The sequence below is a fragment of the Rattus norvegicus genome, chromosome 2 (assembly GCF_036323735.1).
Source record: "Rattus norvegicus strain BN/NHsdMcwi chromosome 2, GRCr8, whole genome shotgun sequence".
Classification (NCBI taxonomy): domain Eukaryota; kingdom Metazoa; phylum Chordata; class Mammalia; order Rodentia; family Muridae; genus Rattus; species Rattus norvegicus.
In genome coordinates this window covers 221,919,294-221,941,939 of record NC_086020.1, presented here as the reverse complement: position 1 = coordinate 221,941,939, position 22,646 = coordinate 221,919,294, and the positions used below count along the sequence as shown (strand labels likewise).

General features: G+C 43.2%; 1 protein-coding gene across 1 annotated transcript; it reads left to right on the top strand.

Moving 5' to 3' along the window:
• Window positions 1–1,686: 1,686 nt before the first annotated feature.
• On the top strand, window positions 1,687–17,213 carry Ostc (oligosaccharyltransferase complex non-catalytic subunit). Its single transcript, NM_001108566.1, is given in 4 exon segments — window positions 1,687–1,869; window positions 6,868–6,961; window positions 9,714–9,911; window positions 16,640–17,213. Coding segments are annotated over 4 exon segments (450 nt in total). The 5' UTR covers window positions 1,687–1,730; the 3' UTR covers window positions 16,659–17,213.
• The last annotated feature ends 5,433 nt before the right edge of the window (window positions 17,214–22,646 follow it).

Below are 22,646 nucleotides of genomic sequence, written 5' to 3'. Positions count from 1 at the left end.
GATATAGAGATCTTAGTTTAAAAAAATAATGTCTCTTAAAACTAATGATGTCTCTCCTAATTGAGAACTTTTCAGAGGCTGGCGTTTTAACTCAGCCCAACATATTGAAGCAGTAGGTTCGGTCCTGGCCCCTTCTAAAAAAGAGAAAGAAAAACAGAAATAACTAAGCAGAGAAAAGGATCAGGCAGTGTCATTCCAGCTTCGAGAGTTAATGAAATACAGGTATGGCACGACACAGCTTGGCTTGACATCCATACGTATGCTTTTGAACAACACTTAATTTTTACAGCTGCCTCGACTTTGCCTTGAAACACAATCTCACCTTTATAAAACTCAAATGCACTTTCTCCGTGCAAAGAGGAAACAAACTCCTTTTGTCCATTATTCGGTAATAACCATTCCCTTTCCTTCTTTGTTATCTAAGAAGTAATGAAAGGCTAAATGTTAATAGGAAATTTTATTTTACATCTTGTGGAGGAGTAGGAGACAGAAAAATAAAACTACTGCATAAAATATTTGCATTAAAGTAAGGAAGAATGGTTCTAACTATGGTGATGATCATGTGTGTGTGTGTGTGTGTGTGTGTGTGTGTGTGTGTGTGTGTATGTATCTGCCAGTCCAACAGTCTGTACTTCATATTCCTGTTGCTCATAGCAAAACTGATAGCAGATGCTTTTCGTTTTCTGACTCCTGCTGTGGCCCAAATTTTAAAATCCAAATAGCCTAAGCCACTAACATTTCTACCTCTATCGGCTTGTCATGTTTCTTAAGCTTTTTATTATAGGATATGGGAATAAGAGGCACTGCAGGGGGGCTTCTGTATTCTAAATACATTTTTCTGTGCTTGCTATTTTTATAATAGTAACCCATTATTTCCTTGATTGATCAGGATTACTGCCTCTAGCCAGTAAAGTCCTTTTGTATTTACATTTGATACCTTGACAGGAGGACACATGAAGTAGTCAGGCGATTTCCTTTCCAATTTTAGTATTTATGCTACCGAAGCCATCACCCTACTAAGCAGGTAATCAAGCTGAGAAACCAGAGTGACTTCAAGATTTTTGGCCTGAGTAATTTTTTTTTTCCAACACGGGTGATTGGGAAGAGGCAAAGCTGAGAGAACTACAAATGGTTCAGAGTAATAAATATTTCGTTCTGTTATGGACATTTTTTTTTAATGGAGATTATATTACTTTGGCAATTATTGACCATTAGCATCGCTATACAGCATGCAGAAAAAGTTCAGCGAATTAGAGCCTTTTCAAGACCCGAGGGAAAACCTCCAATATTAAAAAGGAGCACATAACTTTCATTCATCCTTCAGCCCTGTGAACTTAAGAATTTCCAGCAGCCAATCAGCCCCAAGTGCGTTGCGTCAGCAAGTGGGCGGGGCAGTGAGGATGCAAATCTCTCCGCTTCTCTGGCTTGGCCACGTAGGACGCCTTGCAGGTCCTGGAAGATACATAATATACAATTATCTCTCAGCAAGAAAAAAGTTCTAATCCACACTCAATCTTAAGAATGCTCATTATTATATAGTTTAAAAATATATCCACTAACAGGTTAATGTATTTTCTTTCTGTCCTTCTACAGTGGATAGCTTGTCTACTTCTGACTTCTACGGACCTGTGGTCCTCGGCTCACGCATGCGCAATAGCTAGGGAAGGCGGGCGTGTTTCCGGGCGGCGCGGGAGGCTGGAGGCCAGAAGGCTGGTCCTACGGCTGGGGACATGGAGACTCTGTACCGAGTCCCGTTTTTAGTGCTCGAATGCCCCAACTTGAAGCTGAAGAAACCGCCCTGGGTGCACATGCCGTCGGCTATGACGGTGTACGCCCTGGTGGTGGTATCTTACTTTCTTATTACCGGAGGTAACTCGGCCGTGATGGGTCCGGTGGGCGCGCAGGCTGCTCGCTCCGGAGGCGCGTGGCCGCTGAGCCCGTCTGCGGGCAGAGCGGAGCTCGGTTCACGCCTTTCCCTGGAGAGAAATGGTCTCCTCTTTGCCCGCCCTCTCCTTCGTGAGCCGAGTTGAATATACTTGTCAAGCCCAGCTAATTCTTATTACTTGCTATACATTGTTTGACCGGGGTCTTGGGAATACCATTTTCGAATCACTGTATTTCTGTGGTTGGTCGAGAGGGTGTGGAACTCTTAAACTAGTCTTGTGGTCCCTGGAATCTTGGAAGAGATTTGACAACCATTGAGTCTGTTAGCTCAGACTCCAGGGGCTTGGGTTGCTTTATGTCAAATCACAGGAATTAGAAAGGAACTTACCGAAACCACGGTGTTTGAGAAATACGTGAGACTGGAATTAAGGATTGCAAAAAGTTGGTGTTTTGGGGAGGGGCGGGGGAGAAGATGGGACTCAGAAAATACAAGGAAAGCAGCGCTTTTCGGATATCTGTCACCGAATCCCTTATGTGGAAAATGCAAAGGGGTGTGGCCTTGTCTATTGGTGAGTTGGCAGTCGGTCTTTAGAGAGCACCCTTTGGAACGCCAGTTCCAGGATTTCTTAAGGATTGTGCTTTTGGAATTTAGGAAGTAGTGTACTTAATTCAGAAAATTAGAAAGATCTTAGGTTAGCAAGAGTAGTTCAACTTTTTTAGGGAGTGTGTGTAGACATTGCTATTGCTTAAATGTTTTCTTAGACTACTTGGCATATTCGAAGCGGTAGAAGACGGTGTTTAACTGTAGAGTTGACATTCTATGTAGCTTACATTAACGGAAATGCTAAATGCCACTTTAAGCATTTGTTGTGGTTTAAGAAAAAAAGACATTACCTGTTGTGGCGTTAGCATTAACTTTTGCTCAGCACATTAAGCAGTGAATATGGAACTTAATGCACTTGGCTTTAGAAACTTAATGTTCATTCCTACCGGCCTGTTTCTTGACTTTTGCTTCCTTTGGAGACAGTTTTTTCGAGAAGCCCCAGCTTTGCATTGGGCCACAATTTTGGTGTTTTTAAAATGGGGTTGGCGGAATTTAGAGCAGAGACTGAAGGAACGGCCATTCAGAGCCTGTCCCACATAGGTACACAGTCTATGGATATACAGCCACCAAAACTAGATAAGATTGATGAAGCTAAGAAGTGCATGCTGACAGGAACCGGATATAGATGTCTCCTGAGAGACACAGCCAGAGCATGTCAAATACAGAGGCGAATGGTAGCAGCAAACCACTGAACTGAGAACGGGGGAACCCTGTTGGAGGAATTAGATAAAGGATTGAAAGAGCTGAAGGGGCTTGCAACCCCATAAGAACAACAATGCCAACCAACTAGAGCTCCCAGGAACTAAACCACTACCCAAAGACTATACATGGACTGACCCATGACTCCAGCTGCATATGTAGCAGAGGATGGCCTTGTTGGGCACCAATGGAAGGAGAAGCTCTTGGTCCTGCTAAGTCTGGGTCCTGCTAAGGCTGGACCCCGCCAGTGTAGGGGAATGTGGTGGGGTGGGGCAGGTAGGGGGGAGGTGGTTAGGGAGGGAACACCCTTATAGAAGAAGGGGAAGGGTATGGGATGGGGACTTATGTCCGGGAAACCAGGAAAGGGAATAACATTTGAAATGTAAATTTAAAAATATCCAATAAAAATTTTAAAAAATTAAAAAAAAAGGGGGGGGGTTGGAGGGGAATTCTCTGCTTCAACCTATTTCAAAATGGAAGGACACATTTTGTACATTTACTGTTTGGCTTCTCCAATGGGCAGTCTTCTAAAAACTGAGTATACCTGTATGCCTAAGCAGTGTTGCTGAGAGTGACAAGCATTACTGACTTTCTGTTAACTCAGTGCTGGGATAACAGCAAAGAAAATGTAATTACTCTGCCCTCCATAGAATATAGCGGAGACACGCTAAATGCCACCTAATTGCTTTCTGTTACATAGAAGAGAAATGACATTGCTGAAGTAATGACATGATAGTCTGAGTTTGAATGGTTAGAAGGGTCATACTAGTAAAGAAAAATATGGACAAACGTGGGACCAGGAGACCAGTGAGGTGTATTGTTTCCCTAGATCGGGGCTTCTGGCATTTTCCCTCCTATGTGACCCAACTTTTCCTGACAGAGTTTTGTACAGCCTTGGGTAAATAGGCATATAAAATAGGTATAATGTCAAACTTTTACTGGTAGTAACTAGTAAACTTACTTTACAACAATAATTTGGTAGATACATAATTGTGTAGGTTTTTAAAAATTATGTATCCATGTATGTATGCATGTATGTCTACCACTCAGAAGGGGAAACTATAGCTCATCATATGGTTGTGAGCCACCATGTGGTTGCTGGGAATTGAACTCAGGATCTCTGTAAGAGCAGTCAGTGCTCTTAACATCTGAGCTATCTCTCCAGCCTTGGTGGTGCTATTTCTTAAAGCTGAAAGTGAATCCACGTACTAATGAGATGGCTATGCCAATGTATTTTCCATGAAGAATGTTGTCTTAGCCAAGTATTTGCTAAGCAGCCTCAGTGTTCTTCAGAGTCTGATATTTTGGGTTTATAATTACAAATACTGAGAGCATTGCTTCTCCATATATATGTATTGTGGAATAGGAAATATGTTCAGGACCATCTCAGAAATTGTTGGAAAATTTGCCCTAATTTGCAGCTAAAATTCATTTAACAGTTTTTAAAGAAACTCAGACGGCAATTTAAAAAACTAATACACAACACAGTCCAACAGTACTAATTTGGTACTTGACATCATGCTTTTAGGAGAGCAGATTGCGTGTATAGTAATGTATAGTGACAGCAGCCATAATTAATACTACACAGTCATCTGGAGGCTGAGCTCAGAAGTTCCAGGCATTGCATAGTGTGGAGCACACTCAGTGTAAAGGGCATGTGCTTTGTCAGGCTGTAGTCAAGTCTCCAACTGCACACGTGAAACTCGAGTTAATTTCCCAGCGTGCAAGCTCATGAACCTTTTACTAGTAGCATTTTGAAAATCCCCAGTTAGTTATGTCAAACCCCTTACAGTCTGCAATTTAAGAAAAGATTTAGGTTATAATTCTAGGGTGGGTTGCAGTGGTTCTAATTAGTCTTTTGTCTGTTTAGTTTGTTTGGTTTGCTTTTGAGAATTGAGGTTGTAAACTAGAGCAGGCGTTTCTGGAAAGACAGTGAGGAGAGAAGCCTTTGACTTTGGCAAATTGTAGGTCCTGGGCAGCCTTAGCACTGTGGAGGTGGCAGAAGCCAGGATAGATGTAGGGCTTGTTTAATTCTTTCCAAGACTGTGTGTTTAAGAAAAGCAGAAAAGTGTTAGGAGGGTCTAAATGAGGGAAGGAGAGAGGGAGGGAAGGAGGGAGGGAGGGAAGGGAGGAGGGAGGGAGGGAAAGAAGGAGGGAGGGAGGGAAGGAAGGAATGGTTGATATAAAGAAAGAGCTTGAAAAGGCAGGACTGAAAAGAGTTACCCAAAGAATGAAGTTTGTGAGAAGGAAATTGGAACTAGAGTGAGGGGAGGGACTCCATGTGTAACTGGGAGAGGGGTGAGTGAATGCAGGTGCCAGGCTTTGCACATTTGGCAGGGGGAAGGGAAGGGATCCTGCGATTCTTTGGTCTGGCTGGGACAGGCCTGCTATTGAATAAGAAAAGGTGGAGTTGAGGCTGTTTAATAGTGGGAGCCAGGCCGGTGGTAGCCTTTAATCCCAGCACTCTGGAGGCAGAGTTTGAAGCCAGTCTGGTCTTGAACCAGCCAGAGTTCTAGGACAGCCAGGGCTACACAGAGAAACCCTGACTTAGAAAAAGGAAAGGCAAGGTAAGAGATTGGATCTGCACAGTGGAAATTGGAAGTGTTCCTGGACATTAATGATCATTGCTGAGTAAGTGGATCATCCCAGTACTCAGAAGGCTGAGGCAGGAAGGCTACTGTAACTTTGAGGCATCCTGGATTGTAAAGTGAGTTCTATGCCAGGCTATGAGAACCCCTCTCAACCAACCAAAAAGAAAGCAAGAACATTTCCTCAGGTCTCTCTCAATTTGAATTCAAAATGAATTTATGGATATGTGGCTTTATTTGTGTGCTAAGTAGAACTCTCCCTTGTTGTGGAGTCCTTTTAGAGCAGTGCTTCTCCACCTTCCTAATGCTGCGACTCCTTAATACACCTCCTCGTGCTGTGCTGACCCCAGACATAACATTATTTCATTGCTACATCATAGTTGTAAGTTTGCTGCTGATATGAATTGTAATGTAAATCTCTGATATGCAGAATATCTGATATGTGACCCCTGTGGGAGTGTGTGACCCACAGGTTGAGAACTGCTGTTCTATAGTATTAGCCTGTGTTACTAAGTTTCTTTTTGTATACCTGGCACCTCTTTGAGACATTATTTAGATGTCATTCAAAACATTGCTCTGAAGAGATATCATGACTAAGGCAACTCTTATAAAAGAAAACATTTAATAGGAGCTGGCTTATAGTTTCAAAGATTCAGTCCATTATCATTATGGTAAGAAGCATGGTAGTGTGCAGGCAGCCACGGTGCTGGAGGAGCTGAAAATTCTACATCTTGATCAGCAGGCAGCAGATGACTCTGTGTGTTTTACACTTGATCATTTAAGGCCTCAAAACCCACCTCCACAGTGACACACTTCCTCTGACAAGGCCACACCTCCTCCAATAAGCACACCTCCTAATAACACCACTTCCTATGGCCAAACATTTTAACATATGAATCTGTGGGGGTCATAACTATTGAAACCACCACACCAAAAATAAGATTAGCTGGATCATCTTTGATTATAACAATGCAGTCAAAGCAGCCTTCTTTATGTATAGATGAGCCCCTTTAAGTGTAATTAGAGACGATTAAAACTGGAGATGCTCTTTTCAGACTGAGAAATCTCGTATGTGCTATTGTCTCCCATTAGGAATAATCTATGATGTTATCGTTGAACCTCCAAGTGTTGGCTCAATGACGGATGAACATGGGCATCAGAGACCAGTAGCTTTCTTGGCTTACAGGTAAAAGATACCGTTCTGTACAACTTGGTGATGGGAAAGAAGGTTGTCGGCACGCATGCCTGATTATTCAAAGCTAGAAGCAGAGTGAGGTGGGTGGCACGTGACTGACTCCAGCAGGAGGGTCTCTGGTTTTAGGCATCTGGGCCACATAGGGATGTTAAGGCAACGAAATGAAGTATGATAAAAATGCTGTGGGACTTATCTGCTTTAGAAGCATTTGTTTTAAAATGTGGCATTCTTGTCATAAAATAAGGTAAGAACATAACAGAAGTAGAATTGTATTATTGATTTATTTGGTAGTAAGGTATATCTTAGTGATTGGTATATCACCAACCTAAAGGTTGGTTTAAAATCAAAATGACTGACTCTTCTGGGGTCAGCAATTCAGTCATTCTTGGTAACATTTTATTGTACTTAGCAAATCTATTTATATTACCATATAAATACCAGACACTAATTGATTGCATCACTGGAGTGCCTAATTGATTAATTATAGCTGTTCTTCAGCTGAGCTGAGTAAGTGACATAAACCATGTGTCTACAGGCCCAAGGTATTTGGTTATTTAGGTCCTGGAGAGCAACTCTGGGTTTTGTGTGTAGGCAAAGAATGACCCTTTATGATAGCTATATGGACACTTTACCAAAAAAGATTATGAACCCCTGAATGTTACTTTACTATTAAATAAACAATTCAAGACCTTATGAATTCCATTTCATCAAGGAAACACATTCTAACATGGTTTGATTATTACTTTGTATGTAGACTGTAGACTAGCAAGGTATATTTGTATTTATATTATTATAGATGTAGACTGTTCCTGGGGAAAGTTATTGTGGTTCCCTGGGGGGAATTAAACTGACAAATAAGATCTTAGGGAAACTTTTCAAAGCATCTTTTTCATTTCTTTAACATTTTATAAATTAAATTTAGTGGGTGTGGGTGTGTGTATGTGTACACCGTACCATAGGTCAGAGTCCGTTCTTACCTTCTACCATGTGGAGTGTGGGGATTGAGCTCAGGTCTTCAGGCATGGCATCAAGTGCCTTCCCTTGTGAGCCATCTTGATGGCTCCATGCTGTCTTTTCTTGCACTGTTGAATTTTGAATATGGTATCATTTATGTTTTCTTTTTTAAAATTTAATTTTTTTTACAGCAAAAAAATGGAATGCATTTTATTGGAGGAGCAGATTTAAATAGCTTAGCAGAATTCACAATTCAATTAAGGCCATTGACATACTTTCCAAAATACAAAAATCTTTTTAAGTGCTTTTACATGCATTGTGTCGTTAAATCCTCCTGGAAGCTCATGGTGCAATGCCAATGTCCTTGTGCTACTGGGAGTAGAGACAGAGCAGATCCAGTCATGTTGTCCAGGGTTCTAGGGCTAAGTGCAGATATGTTTTCAATGAAATCAATTAGTTGATGAAACATATTATATACCTTTTTTATTAATAGCTGTTGATAACCATCTCTTTGATAGTAATTTGCTTTCTCTAAGAATTCAACATACTATATTCCTAAAAAAATCAGATAGGGTTGTTGAGATGGCTCAGTAGGGAAAGGCACACGATGCCAATCTCGAAAGCCTGAGTTCAGTCCCCAGGCCTTCCACATGCATGTGATGCATGTGTACACCCTCCCCCCCCAAACACATACAAATATACATGAAACGATAAAAACTAATACAATTTTTTAAAAAAGGAAAATCAGATATAAACGTACACAACTTTACATGGTAGGATTTGCAGATTGCTGAAAATGTTGAGGTCATGGGGCCTTAGTTAAGAATGCATGCTTTAAAAATACTTCACTTTGAAATGAGAAATCTATTAGTTATTATGGCTTCAAGAAACACAGTTTAAATTTCTTTGCAGCTGATAGAATTTATTTATGAATAGACAGGATGTCACTATGTAGCCCTGGGTATCTTGAAGCTCACTCTGTAGACCTGAGTGCTGGGATTAAAGGCATATGCCACCATGCTTGGCAAGATGCTCAACTTTCTTTTTCTTAAAGATTTATTTATTTTATGTATATGAGTACACTGCCACTGTCTTCAGACACACCAGAAGAGGGCATCGGATCCCATTACAGATGGTTGTGAGCCACCATGTGGTTGCTGGGTATTGAACTCAAGACCTTGGAAGAGCAGTCAGTGCTCTCAACTACATCTCTCCAGCCCAAGATGTTCAACTTTTAAAATAACTAACATGCGGGGCTGGGGATTTAGCTCAGTGGTAGAGCGCTTACCTAGGAAGCGCAAGGCCCTGGGTTCTGTCCCCAGCTCCGGAAAAAAAAAAAAAAAAAAAAAAAAAAAACCTAACATGTGTATTGATTTTTCTAGACAGCTTTGTTAGTTGATGCTTTAAAACTCCTTTTTAAAGTAAGTTACATGATGACCAGGTTTTATTGTTTTAATTTTTGTGGTGCTTGGGCTAAACCTTGAGTGCGTTTGTGCTGGGAAAGTTCTGCCAGTGAACTATAACTCCGGTCAAGACAGGTTTTTACCTGTTTTGTTCATTGCCATATACCTAGAACCTATGCTTTCTGTGTCATAGACCTCTCAGTAAATATCTGTTGAATGAATGAAAAGATGAATATCTAAAGGCATAATCAGTAGTTGAAAGGGTAAGAGTAAAATGTCAGCACAAACTGTTTAACATAAAGCAGAAACAACGATTTCAGCCTAAAGGGAAAAAACATTAATTTTCTGGTAACATTCATTTGCTTTGCTGTGGTTTTCTTTTTCAGAGTAAACGGACAGTATATTATGGAAGGACTTGCGTCTAGCTTTCTCTTCACAATGGGAGGCTTAGGTTTCATAATCCTGGACCGATCCAACGCACCAAATATACCAAAACTCAATAGGTTTCTTCTTCTTTTCATTGGCTTCGTCTGTGTTCTACTGAGTTTCTTCATGGCTAGAGTATTCATGAGAATGAAATTGCCGTAAGTAAAATACTTTGTATAATAAGCAATTTAACTTTTATTATAAATTGGTATAATATTACTGGACAGCATAAATTCATAGATTTAATTTAACAATCATTTAAATGTGAAAAATATCCAAGATCTAAAGAAATTTGTGACTTGCCTCAGGTTATAACTACAGTTTGAACAAAGCTGAGAGCAGTAGGCCTTTCTGGCTTTCTCCCCATGCGTGTTCATGAGAGTTTAGTTCTGTTGCCTTCTCCTCTGTTTGGAGGGAACTCCTTTTTCTGTAATGGCCTCTCGGTTACTGTACAGATTCCAGATACTAATGAGAGTAGGGAGTTTTCAAGCCACAGCTGCTCTTGCTCTTTCATTATTGGTGTAAGCTGCTTATTCCTAACTTAGAAGCTAAACAGTCTGTCAGCTAGCATGATGCCAGTGGGAAATGCTACTGAGCAGAACTTAGTTTCATGTACAGACTGATAAAAACAGTATATGAAAGTACCCTTTGGGTACATGGGCAGGACACATAAAACACACAGGGTTCCTTTGGTTCGTTGTGGTTGGAGTTTTGCTGCTGGAAAACTCAGAGCCATTGTGCGTGTTAGGCACTGTCTTAGAGTTACTAAGGATTTGAGAAAACATCTTGACCAAAAACAAGGAGGAAAGGGTCCACTGAGGGACCAAGCTAGAAACTCAAACCATGCAGGAACCTGGAGGCAGGAACTGATGCAGAGGCCATGGAGGAGCTCTGCTAGTCCCTCCTGGCTTACTCAGCTTTCTTTTCTACAGAACCGAAGACCACCAGCCCAGGGATGGTCACATCCACAATAGGCTGGACCCTCGCACATCATCACTGATTAAGAAAATTCCCTACAGTCTGGCCTCCCGGCCGAGCTTATGGAGGCATCTTTTTCAGTTGAGGTTCCCTCCTCTCAGATGACTTCCTTTAGTCTGTGTCAGGTTGACATAAGAAGAGTCAGGACGGGCAGGTATTCCACCACTGCTGTGTGCCCGGCTCCTGTAAATGAACGTTTATTTATGATACCCATCCCTAAGGTATCTTCTTATATATGCAAATATAGAAGGTAAAGAAACCTCAGTTATCGAGATGGCTCAACAGTTGCTACACGGGCACGAGGGCCGAGCTCATATCCCCAGTCGCCATGCGAAAGCTGGATGAAAATGCGTGTCTGGCTCTGCGGCTAGGGAGGCAGGGACAGGCATCGCTGGAGCTCACCAGCTGGCCAGCACTGCCACACGCATACGCAAACATACGTATATAGGTGCCACACACTTAGCAGACGAAGGAAGGAAGAAATAACAAACATATCTGGATGCTGATTTCCGCCTGCATGAAGAAAACTCAAAAAGCTTAGACAGGAAACAACTACTGTCCTATACGATAGGAAAAAGGATTGTGTTTTGTTTTGTTTTGTTGTGTTTGTTTTGTTTTTCAGATAGAGTTTCTCTGTGTATCCCCGTTTGTCCTGGAACTTGCTCTGTAGACCAGGCTGACCTTGAACTCACAGGGATCTACCTTCCTCTGCCTTCTGAGTGCTGGATCGAAGGCATGGATCTGGCTTGGATTGTGTTTTTTTCCTTCCTATCTATCTATCTATCTATCTATCTATCTATCTATCTATCTATCTTGGATTGTGTTTTTTTCCTATCTATCTATCTATCTATCTATCTATCTATCTATCTATCTATCTATCTACCTACCTACCTACCTACCTACCTACCTACCTATCTATCTATCCATCTATCCATCTATCTAACATCCCTATTCCCCTGCCCTCCTCCCAGTCCCACTCATAAATTCCTCCCCCTATTATCCTCTTCCCTTCTCAGAGAAGGGGAGCCCCCCTAGGGTACTACCCCATCTTAAATGCATCCTTTCCCATTGAGATTCAATTAGGTAGTTCAGTTAGGGGAAGGGAATCCAATGGCAGCAGCTGAGTCAGAGACAGCCTCTGCTCCGAGTGTTAGAGGACCCACATGCAGATCAAGCTGCACATCTGCTACAAATGTATACGGTGCCTTGGTCCAGCGCCTTTGTGTTCTTTGGTTGTCTGGATTGCATGGTTTTCTTTCTTTTTTCTTTTCTTTTATTGGATATTTTCTTTATTTACATTTCAAATGTTATCCCCTTACTTGGTTTCCCCTCCGGAAACCCCCTATCCCATTCCTCTACCCCCTGCCTCCATGAGGGTATTTCCCCCACCCATCTACCCATTCTCTCTCACCTCCCTGCCCTGGCATTCCCCTACACTGGGGCATCGAGCCTTCACAAGAACAAGGGCTTCTCCTCCCATTGATGCCAACAAGGCCACCCTCTGCTACATATACAGCTGGAACCATGGGTCTGTCCATGTACACTCTTTGGTTGGTGGTTAGTCCCTGGGAGCTCTGGGGGGTCTGGTTGGTTGCTATTGTTGTTCTTCCTGTGGGGTTGCAAACCCCCTCAGTTACCTCAGTCCTTTCTCTAACTCCTGCATTGGGGACCCTGTTCTCAGTCCAGTGGTTGGCTCTGTATTTGTCAGACTCTTCCAGAGCCTCTCAGGAGACAGCTATGTCAGGCTCCTGTTGGCATTGGATTGCATGTTTAATTTAATATTATTTAAAGATTTTTTCTCCTTTTTATTGAAAAAAGATTATTTTCTCACATAATCTGTCCTGATAACAATTTCCCGCCCTCTATCCCTCCCAGCTGCTCCCTATCTCCCCTTCTATCTGGAGTCCCTCCCTTTCTGTCTTCATTAGAAAAGAACAGACTTCGAAGAGATAATATTAAAGTAAAATAAAGTATAATAAGATAAAAACCATTACACTGAGGTTGTAAAAACCAACAGAAGAAAATGAGCCCCAAAGAAGCACAAGAATCAGAGACCCACTCAGTCACACACACAAATCCCATAAAAACGACTGGGAGCCAGAAAATTATTGGAATTCAGGGGGCTGGAGAGATGGCTCAGTGGTTACAAACACTGACTGCTCTTCCAGAGGTCCTGAGTTCAATTCCCAGCAACCACATGGTGGCTCACAACCATCTGTAAAGAGATCGATGCCCTCTTCTGGTGTGTCTGAAGACAGCGACAGTGTACTTATATATAATGAATAAATAAATCTTTTAGAAAAAGATTATTGGAATTCAGAAAATTTTAAGTGTATTTAGGAGAAAGATAAATTGATTTGTAGAAATATGTAATTCCAATTGAGTTTGTTAATTTGAAATTCAGAAATGTTTGCTAAAGAAACAAGTAGTTCTGGCTTAATTTCAAGGTGATAGAATTTTTTATATATTGTGATTTTACATCTGGCAAGCCAAACACACAGATTGACAGTAATATGATTTATATCAAGCATCCTTACTAGTTCCTGTCTGTGCTGTGATGAACCATGACTGGCTTAGGGGTCCAGAGAGTTAAACGTCCACGATGGTGGAGCGTGTGGCCGAGCAGGGCAGTGTGAGCAGGCAGTATAAATTTGCCTTGGAGCCTTTATACAGAATGCCACTCTTAGGTCCTCTTTGTGCTTCAGTGTCACTCACACTTTTCCTGGTGATCAGTGCCACCTGTTTTATGCTTTTCCTCTCTCTCTGGGGCTTGGCAGGTTATTCTGTATTTTGAGAAAATAGATAATCTTTTCATAAGTTTTATTGTATTTGAGACAGTAATTGTGCATATATACAGAATACAGTGACACACACCTACAGGCCACATGCTGAGGAATATTGGCGCGACTCGGTGGCACTTTGTATGTACAAACCACATTCTCTACCTCTTCCTCCCCCACCTCAGATTGCCTTGCAGTTAGTCCTGGACAAAGAGAGCTTGATGGGTCTGCAGCCAGCGTTTGGGTGTTTGAGGGCCTGTAGGTGGTCTGCATGTGGATAGTCTAGTGTTCAGGCTTTGCAAGTGAGACACAAGTGACACAAGGTATTTGCATAGCTGCTGGCAGTAATGTGTAGGAGAGGAAGTGGCTGGAGAATTAGCCTCCGGGTGCTCTCAGACTTCGGATTGGTTCTGTGAACTTGTTTCAGATACCAGATCTACTCAGTAAAGTTAACAGTATACTACTCTAGAGACTGGCAGGTCTCTATAAGGGGGAAAGTGTTTTATGGGCCATGAAGTATAATGTGTTTTGTTGTTGGAAACACTCTTTTTTTTTTTTTTTTTTTTTAAAGATTGATTCATTTATTATATATAAGTACACTGTAGCTGTCTTCAGACACACCAGAAGAGGGCATGGATCCCATTACAGATGGTTGTGAGCCACCATGTGGTTGCTGGGATTTGAACTCAGGACCTCTGGAAGAGCAGTCAGTGTTTGTAACCACTGAGCCATCTCTCCAGCCCCTGTTGGGAATACTCTTTTTTTTTTTTTTTTTTGGTTCTTTTTTTTCGGAGCTGGGGACCGAACCCAGGGCCTTGCGCTTCCTAGGTAAGCGCTCTACCACTGAGCTAAATCCCCAGCCCTGGGAATACTCTTAAAGTTCTATTTCAAGTTGGAATTTGATCACAATGTCAAAAAGAGATTAATAAACTATGACTGCTTCTAAAAGTGAGCTGGGGTTGTTTGTAGGACACTGGAGAAGGAGATGGGGCAGGCATGGAGAGACTGCTTAACGCTGCTACTGCTCCTTCCTGGTCTAGTGTTCTGGACCACTGAATGGCCCCGTACAGTCTCGGACTCTTAGCTATAACATGAGAATAGGGCTGGCAGCATGGCTCAGCAGGTAAAGGCTCCCCTCCGTGTGATGAACTGGGCTCTGTCCTCCAAACTCCCTTGGTAGACGGAGATAGTTCACTCCTCTCAGTTTCCTCTCACCATGGCGTACACTCACATACGTGCACACACACATGACACACACATGCTTTTTTAAAATGTAAAGTGAGGAATCTTTTACTTTATTTCACACGTGTTTCTGTCGTCTTATTGACAGTGCTGGGGCTGGAGTCCAAAACCTCTCTCTAGGCAGACGCTCTGCACTGAGCCACACCCAAGCCCAGTACCCTCCTAGGACTATTGCTAGGGTTCCATGTAATCATGGCACTTGCTAGAGACTCCTAGCAGTGCTAACTCGGCCAGCTTCTGTGTAGAAGGGACCGAGTGATTGTCGGGAGTGCCTGCAGAGGAAACCTGTACTTCATGGTTTCTGTATATAGGTTGGTTTTCTAATTCAGTTTATTTGTGTGCCTAGTGCCTGTGAAGGCCAGAGACAGGCTATGGATTCTCTGAAACTGGAGATCCATGGTGGTTGTAAGCCACCATGTAGGTTCTGGGATTGACCCCCAGGCCCTCTAGGAGAGCAGTCACCACTCTTAACAGCTGAGGCCACCGCTCCTTTCCAGCCCCCTTCACATCCCAGTGTTACTTAGGGTTTATAGGAATAGCACAAAGTTTAACTGTCATCAGGTGGGGCTTTGAAGTGCCTATTCACATCACACAGAGACGACAGGAACCTGTCTCTGAAGAGCCCCACTAGTGTAAGCAGGTGTCATGCCTTGTGTGGTCCTGATGTCAGCGCTTGCTGATAACCATCTGGAGCCTGCTCTGTGCAGTGAAATTGCTTCCTTGTTCTGCTTTTGTTTGAATGTATCAGACCTTATGACAGTGAATGTCTGTAAAGTCTTCTAAGTTAGTGTATGTACATACTCAGGGCTCTTTTGTTAGTCTCAGCATGTGAGGGAGGGCAGCGTGAGGAAAGTGAAGGTTCTCAACAGATTGTCTGGGTGGACGCTTGCAGGAGCAGAGTGAAGTGTGGGCAGGTTGCATTGGCTACGCATTGATTTAGAGTCATCAGGGGTCTGGAAGCTGGAAAGGAGGAAAATGAAACCACTAAGTGTCGGATGGGTGCCATTGTAAGTCTTGGTGAAATCTAATTCCTACTTCACAGGTGAAAAAGCTTGACACACTAGATACTACCAGCCTGTTACCAGGAGTAACATGCTGTATAAAAACATTCTGAGAGAATCCTCAGGCCTCATGGAGTAACTCCATTTTATAGTTGAGAAAGCTGAATGAAGTTGCCCAGACTACCCCAGTGATTAGTAAGGGTGCCACATCAGAGGGGACCCTCTGGGGGCCTCAGTGAGCACAGGTGCACTCGGTCATTTGGCAGTGTGGGGAGTAGTACAGCGTTTGTCGGAGCTGGGTTCTCATCCTGCACATCCCTCCTTGGTATTAGATGTGAGGTGCTCATTGTAGAAGGGAGGGGAGGGTTTGGACCTGCTACACCTTCAGTGGAGACAGCGGGACTTCAGCGTGACCCATGGGCACAGCCGACGTCTGCAATTGCTCTCTGGATACAGCCAACAGAAGCAGCTATCTTTGCGGTTGGGGGATGGAGGGCACTCAGGCTCAGCACCAGGCGTGATATCCTGGCTTTCTCAGTGCCACCTTTAGTATGATGAGGGGCTTTGGAATCCAAGAAGTTTCCATAAAAAGGTTTGATTTTTGTTATAATTTTGAGAGCCCAAAGATTGATTCTGTTAACTTTAGCTTTATATTCTTCACGTTTCTATCTCTTTGTGTCTAGTTGTATGTTAGTTTGCATATCGTTTTGTGATGTTTTGAGAGGGAGGAGGAGGACCAAAAGCCTAGTTATGTTTTAGCATGAACCAAGGGTGATGATGAGGGACAGCAGTGACATTGGGGTTGTCGTCAGATTCATAGTAGGCAGGCACGTTTGAATGGTTGCTCCTGGTCACCTTTTGTGTTTATGACTTCTGTTTCTGCAGGGGCTACCTGATGGGCTAGTACCTTTTGAGAAGAAATCAGTGGATCCCGGCTTTGCTCCTGTTAATTAAGTTGTAAAGGCTGAACCACTCCCTGTGCAATGTGGAAAAGATTGGAGAGTGGCGTAACCATTGCATGGAGTGAGTGACACCCTAGCAAGCACAGCACAGCTAGGCTGGAAGTCGTGGTGTCAGAGACAAGTGCACTACAGTATTTTTCCTGATGACCTATCCCAGTGTACCAGCTGTGTTAAATGGCATTTTTTCTTAGTTTTTTATTTCTTAAAGAAAATATACTCCTCCTAAAACTTTGGTATTGAATACAATGATTATTTTTTTATAAACCCATCATAGTTTTTGGACATGATATTTCTGATTTTCAGAAATTAATGCAAATCGAGAAGTATATCATGAGAGCTGAGATAATTTGGACGACTGGCCAGTTCTGCAGCGGTGCTTTGCCTTGAAACGGCGTGTGGGCTACTCTGCCACTTCAGATGCACATGGGGGACTTGTTTCCTGGACAACGTGGTGTTTGAAAGGAGCAGAAATAAATGACTCTTCCAGTTAACATTGGAGAGTGTGCATTTGTTACTGTTTTGTTTCTGAGACAGGATCTCACTAGCCCTGTCTGGCCTGGAATTTGCTATGTAGACTACCAGGCTGCTCTCGAACTCTTAAGAGGGTTTTGCTTCTGCTTTCTGAGTGCTGGGATCAAAGGTGGGTGCCACCAGAGTCAACCTAACTGAATTAACTGTTTGATCTGTAATAAGTTCTTTCTTGTGTTGTTCCTCGGGCACAACCAAGATCTTCAACTATATTGTTAGGTGTCAGCTTCTCCCAATCAAGTGGGCAGACTCAACCTGGACTGGAGGAGGGTTTCTGGCAGTTAGATAAAAGCCAGCATTCCTCAGGAAGTTGTGAAACCTGTTCCCATCTGCCCAAAGGAGCCACTTCTCTTACCTCTTACTGCATATGCCTCCATAGACATACCTGTTGCTGCATATCCAAGCCAATGCCCATCTCCAGGTTCCCTCTGTCCCTATTCAAGTACTTGTTCCACATTCCAAAGCCCCACCCCCAACCCCACCCCACCTAGTGTCCTGCTCCCCACCCTCTTCTCACTCTCTTCTCTGTCTCTGTCTATTCTCTTTCTTGTCCCACTATTCCTTCCCACTGTGTGGCTGCCCCAGCCCTGACCGTTTCCAGTCTGTTCCATTTTCTCTCTGCTCTGGATCCCTCCAGATGCGTCTGGATGTTTCTCTTATTCACAGTCAAAACTTTAACCATACCATGGAGTGGTCACGCCAGCAATTTCTTTACTGTGCCCCCTCATATAGAGCATTAGGGTGCTTCCTAAGGAAGTGGTTCCACAGTTCCATAACCCAAGCACAACACATGCTTTCATCAGACTCATGGGCGATCAGTAACAACATGTTATGGACACATACCTAGACCAGTCTGATGGTATAGTTTTCCTGGCCAGGTCTGACTTGCCATGGCCTTAACTTCTTTCACAGCTGTTCATTCTAATTGTAGAATTTGTAAGTTTACAGTAAGATTTGTCCCTTGGTTGAGTCTCCTATGCCTTCCAGTTTTATGGGTGAGCATTAGCAGCTCATTAATAAAGATTTGTTCGTTTATTCAGAGGCCTTTGAACACAGAATGAAGATGAACAAAGGCTCTGTCCTCCAGAGCTGGCATTCAGTCATCAGTTGATCAAACTGGGGCACTGGAGAGATGGCTCAGTGGTTAAGAGCACTGACTGTTCTTCCCAGCAACCACATAGTGGCTCACAACCATCTGTAATGGGATCCGATGCCCTTTTCTGGTGTGTCAGAAGACAGCTGCAGTGCACTTATATATAATAAATAAAATTTTAAAAAGCTATGAAGAGATTCTTTAAAAAAATAGATCAAACTGTTTATAAGCTGTGAGGTACTCAAATGCAATGGCAAAGGACCAGTGTGGACCAGTGATATGCAGCGAAAGGCTGGCTGTGCTTTAAGCTCTGAAAAGGAAAGATGACCCAAAGATATCAGCGTTAAAGGCCTGATTCAATATTAATACAGTTTGTTTGACTATCAGAACATCTCTTAAAACCTTATGTTAGGTGGACAGATGCAGCTGTAATAGAGCAAGGTCCCCCTTTTTTCTAGTGATGGGGTCGTAACAGTTCCCTCTATGCACCACTAGGTGGTGCTACACTAACATGTTTCTGTTTCAAAAAAACCTTGGAAATTTATTTCAAAAGCATTTTGAGTAATCATTTCTTTACCCAGTACAGTGAAATGTTAATTAATATTTAAATCAACATTTTGGAGCATATAATTAAATGTTTTATTGGTAAAATGTACCATGTTTACGTGAAGAAAAAAATGACCAATACTAGGCATAAAGTATTTTAGGGTGGCCTGCATCAGCATCACAGCATGGGAAAACTGCTAAGAATTATTTATAGGACAGGTGAGTGTAGAATGAGTTTGCCTACCAGAGCGGACACAAACTCATCTTTGACTATTGGCTTTCCTGGGCGAGGATGCTGAAAAGTATAAAGTGGTTTTGTGGAGCACAAGTCCTCTCAGAGGAAAAGGAAGGGAGTGGGATTTTGCAGGATAACCTGGCGGGTGATGTCAGGACATCACCAGGCCATGGCTCCAGAGCAAAGCTAGCCTGTCAGGGCGGTATGGCAGAAGTGGCTAGATGCTAGGCTGCTGTTGTGACATCATGGGTTGGAGACTGCCTCAAGATTGGCACAACTTGACTGGGAAGTTGGGGCAAACCCGATAAAGGTTCTGAGGTTGGCATGTTGCTACACCCTGAAGTGAGTTCTTCCTTCGAGGGAGAACTGAGCAGCACATGTATGAATCATTTGTCAGATTTCTCTTCTGTTGATTGGTAAGGGTCTCTGACAAAAGCCCTTAAAGGAAAAAGGATTTATTCTGGTTCACGGCTCGGTGCGCTATGGTACGAAAGTCATGCCAAGGGAAACTTGAAGCGGCTCACATCACGGCAGCAAAGCAGAGAGCACTGAGTATCTGCTGCTGCGGCCGCTCAGCCAGCTTTACATAGTCCAGGACCCACCTCACAGAGCTGTGCCACACAGTGGGCAGTTCTTCCAACCCCAGTGACCTAATCAAGGTAATCTGACGTAGACACACCCAGGTGATGTGAGCTCTCACCAGAGTGACCACTGAGGTAAACTATTTCAGATTTATAAAGAAGACAGCATATTTGGTGGTTTGTAAACGAGAGCCATTTATGGCACGTGCTTGTTATTCCAGCCATCAGGACATGGAGGCAGAAGGACTGAGGCAAGTTCAAGGCCAGGCTGGGCTACATAGCAAGACCTTGTCTCAAAAAAACAAAGCCTGCCCCACAAGATAACAAATGAGGAAAACAAAAACAAGAAGCGAAATAGAAGATTGTGTTTCAGTCGCTGTTAAGGGTTATCTGAGTTATAAAGTGTGAAGTGTTCTATTAACTGCTTAGGACTGAAGAGCACAGTTGGAAGAAAGCTTGGATTGGAATGGAGCTGCTCTAAGTGCACAGTGGTTGTCTGCGCACAGAAATAAGAACTGTACACATCTATAGAGTCAAAGCAAGTGCCAGATAATGAGTTATAGCTCCTGCCCAGGTAGCGCTCCAGCCCAGAGAGTGCACAGGCTCAGATTCCAGCAGGAGCAAAGCCAGGCCTGCTCCACAGTGCTCCATAGCACCTAACTTAAAGTTTGTGGGTGCTGGGAATCGAACCTGGGTCCTCAGGAAGAGCACTCAATGCTCTCAACTGCTGAGTCATCTCTCCAGTCCCGAAGTTCAGAGTATTAAGACACTGGCCAAATAAATACTACTTATTTTTCTTATGTGCTTGGACTCTTCATGATAATACTATAGTTCTGAGTGGACCTGTTTTTCAAATCTTCCAATGACATATGTGTGACCTTCAGCAAAACCCTTAGGTTCCCTGAGCCTCAGTGTCTCTTAGGAAACGGAAGGTAGCAATGCCCACGTCTTAGGTGCTCTAAGAATTAGATGAAGGGGTGGTGAACAGCTTCCTGGTCTTACAATTCATAACAGCAGCAAAAATGACCGTTATGAAGCGGCAACAAGAATCATTTTCTAGTTTGGGGTCATTACAACATGAGGAACTGTATTAAAGGGTCATAACGCTAGGAAGGTTGGGAACCACTGCGTTAGATGCTCTTTAAATATGGCTCCTGAACTTCCTCAGAGTTAGGCCGTACCCACTGCTATCCTTTTATTTAGTATAAGGTTGTATCGTCTCCTCTGAGGGAAGGAGGGGGTGTGGGAATGTGCACACACAGTCCTGTGTGATACATGTGATTGACTATGGAATGCCTTTTGTTTTTACGTCCATCTAACTGTTTCTGAGATTAATGCAGGGTGGAAAGAGTTTCTGAGCCACCGCTTGACTGAAGGCCAGTGGTGTAATGGTTGGCTCTTCACAGAATCTATCTTCGGAGCCCTCTGCGACGGATGTAGTTCCAGCAAATGCCAGTAAGCGCTTGCGTTGGCCACTGGTCCACCTCAGAACGTGGTCTCCTCCTAGCAGGTGGGGGGAGTGCGACCACGTCAATGCACCGGAGAAACCATTATCTACTGTTTTATTTTAACTGGGATGATCACTGGTTCCAGGCAGGACCGTAACAATAGCCCTTATCCGTTTATTTTATTCAAAGCAACGGTCCTGCTCCCGGTCAAGAAATGGTCATTATTTCCCTAGCTAGTAACATGTGCTTGCCCTGTGACTGTTTTGATCAGACGATGGCACAAGTGTTACCGTGCCAGTTCTGGATAGTTTAGCAGGCCTGGCAGCTCCGGCTTCCTGCCTCAGAAGGCTTGGGATATGCCCTCTAAAAACCCAGCTTCGAGATCATAAGAATCCCAAACCACACGAGAAGCCGTTTGTAGCTGTTCCTTGTCAACAGCAGCTGAACTTGGAGCCTGACCACTGTATCAGCTGCTGGTCCGGGTGCTGGACCCAGCTGCCCTCTGACTGTAGCTGTGTGAGAATGTCTGAGGGAGGACCGCCTAGTGGAGCCCAGCTGCCTCACAGTACTTGGAGCTAGGGCTAAGCTAGTTTTCTACCGCCGCTCGGTTTGGGCATGGCTTTTATGAGAGATAACAGATGGAAACTTGCTCCACTTAGGGACCAAGTGGTGGCTGGAAAGGAGCAGGATCTTGAGATAGAGAGGAAAAGCGACTGGGGTTTCTAGAAGACTGGTAGGGACCCAGAAAGACCGTGTGGGAACTCAAGGCTCAAAGACAGGGAAATGACCTTGGAGGCTGGAACCAGGGGTCCTTGTTGTGTAAGGGTGAATTTTTGGCACCGTAAAAACACCACACTTGTCCACCTTGTCCACACTTCATGTCACCGTTTGCTTTGAGGAGATAGCTAGCAATTTTTAAACTCGAAAGAATCTGTAGTAGGCAGATACTTTCTTTCATCTTATAAAGTTGCCAAGTCACTGTCAACATTTTGAAGACCAAGGCTGTGCTACCAGACCGGTGTGTAACTTTTGATCAGTCCAAGGTAACAGAAGTGGGACTGTGGGTGCTGGAGACTTTTTATTATATATGTATTATATATATCTCATGTATATAATATATAAAATATATATTTATTATGTATATACATATATACATATATGGTAAATATGTGTAATATATATGGTATGTATGTGTATGTGTATATATATGTGTGTGTGTGTATATATATATATACATATATGTATGTATATATGTGTGTGTGTGTGTGTGTGTGTGTGTGTTTGCTAGTCCTTTTAATCTTCCCTACTCTTCCGAAGCATCTGTTTTTCCATCAGTCGGCCGGCGGTGGCTCCGCTCCGTTCGACCAGCAGATGGCGCTCTTGACATCCTAGTAGTACGAATGGGGCACGCTAGTGGTTGGTTAGTTAACAGAGGCGGTGGTTACTGATCGCTCAGTGCTCACGGTAGACTTTGGCCTAGGCATGATCCTTGAGCGGGT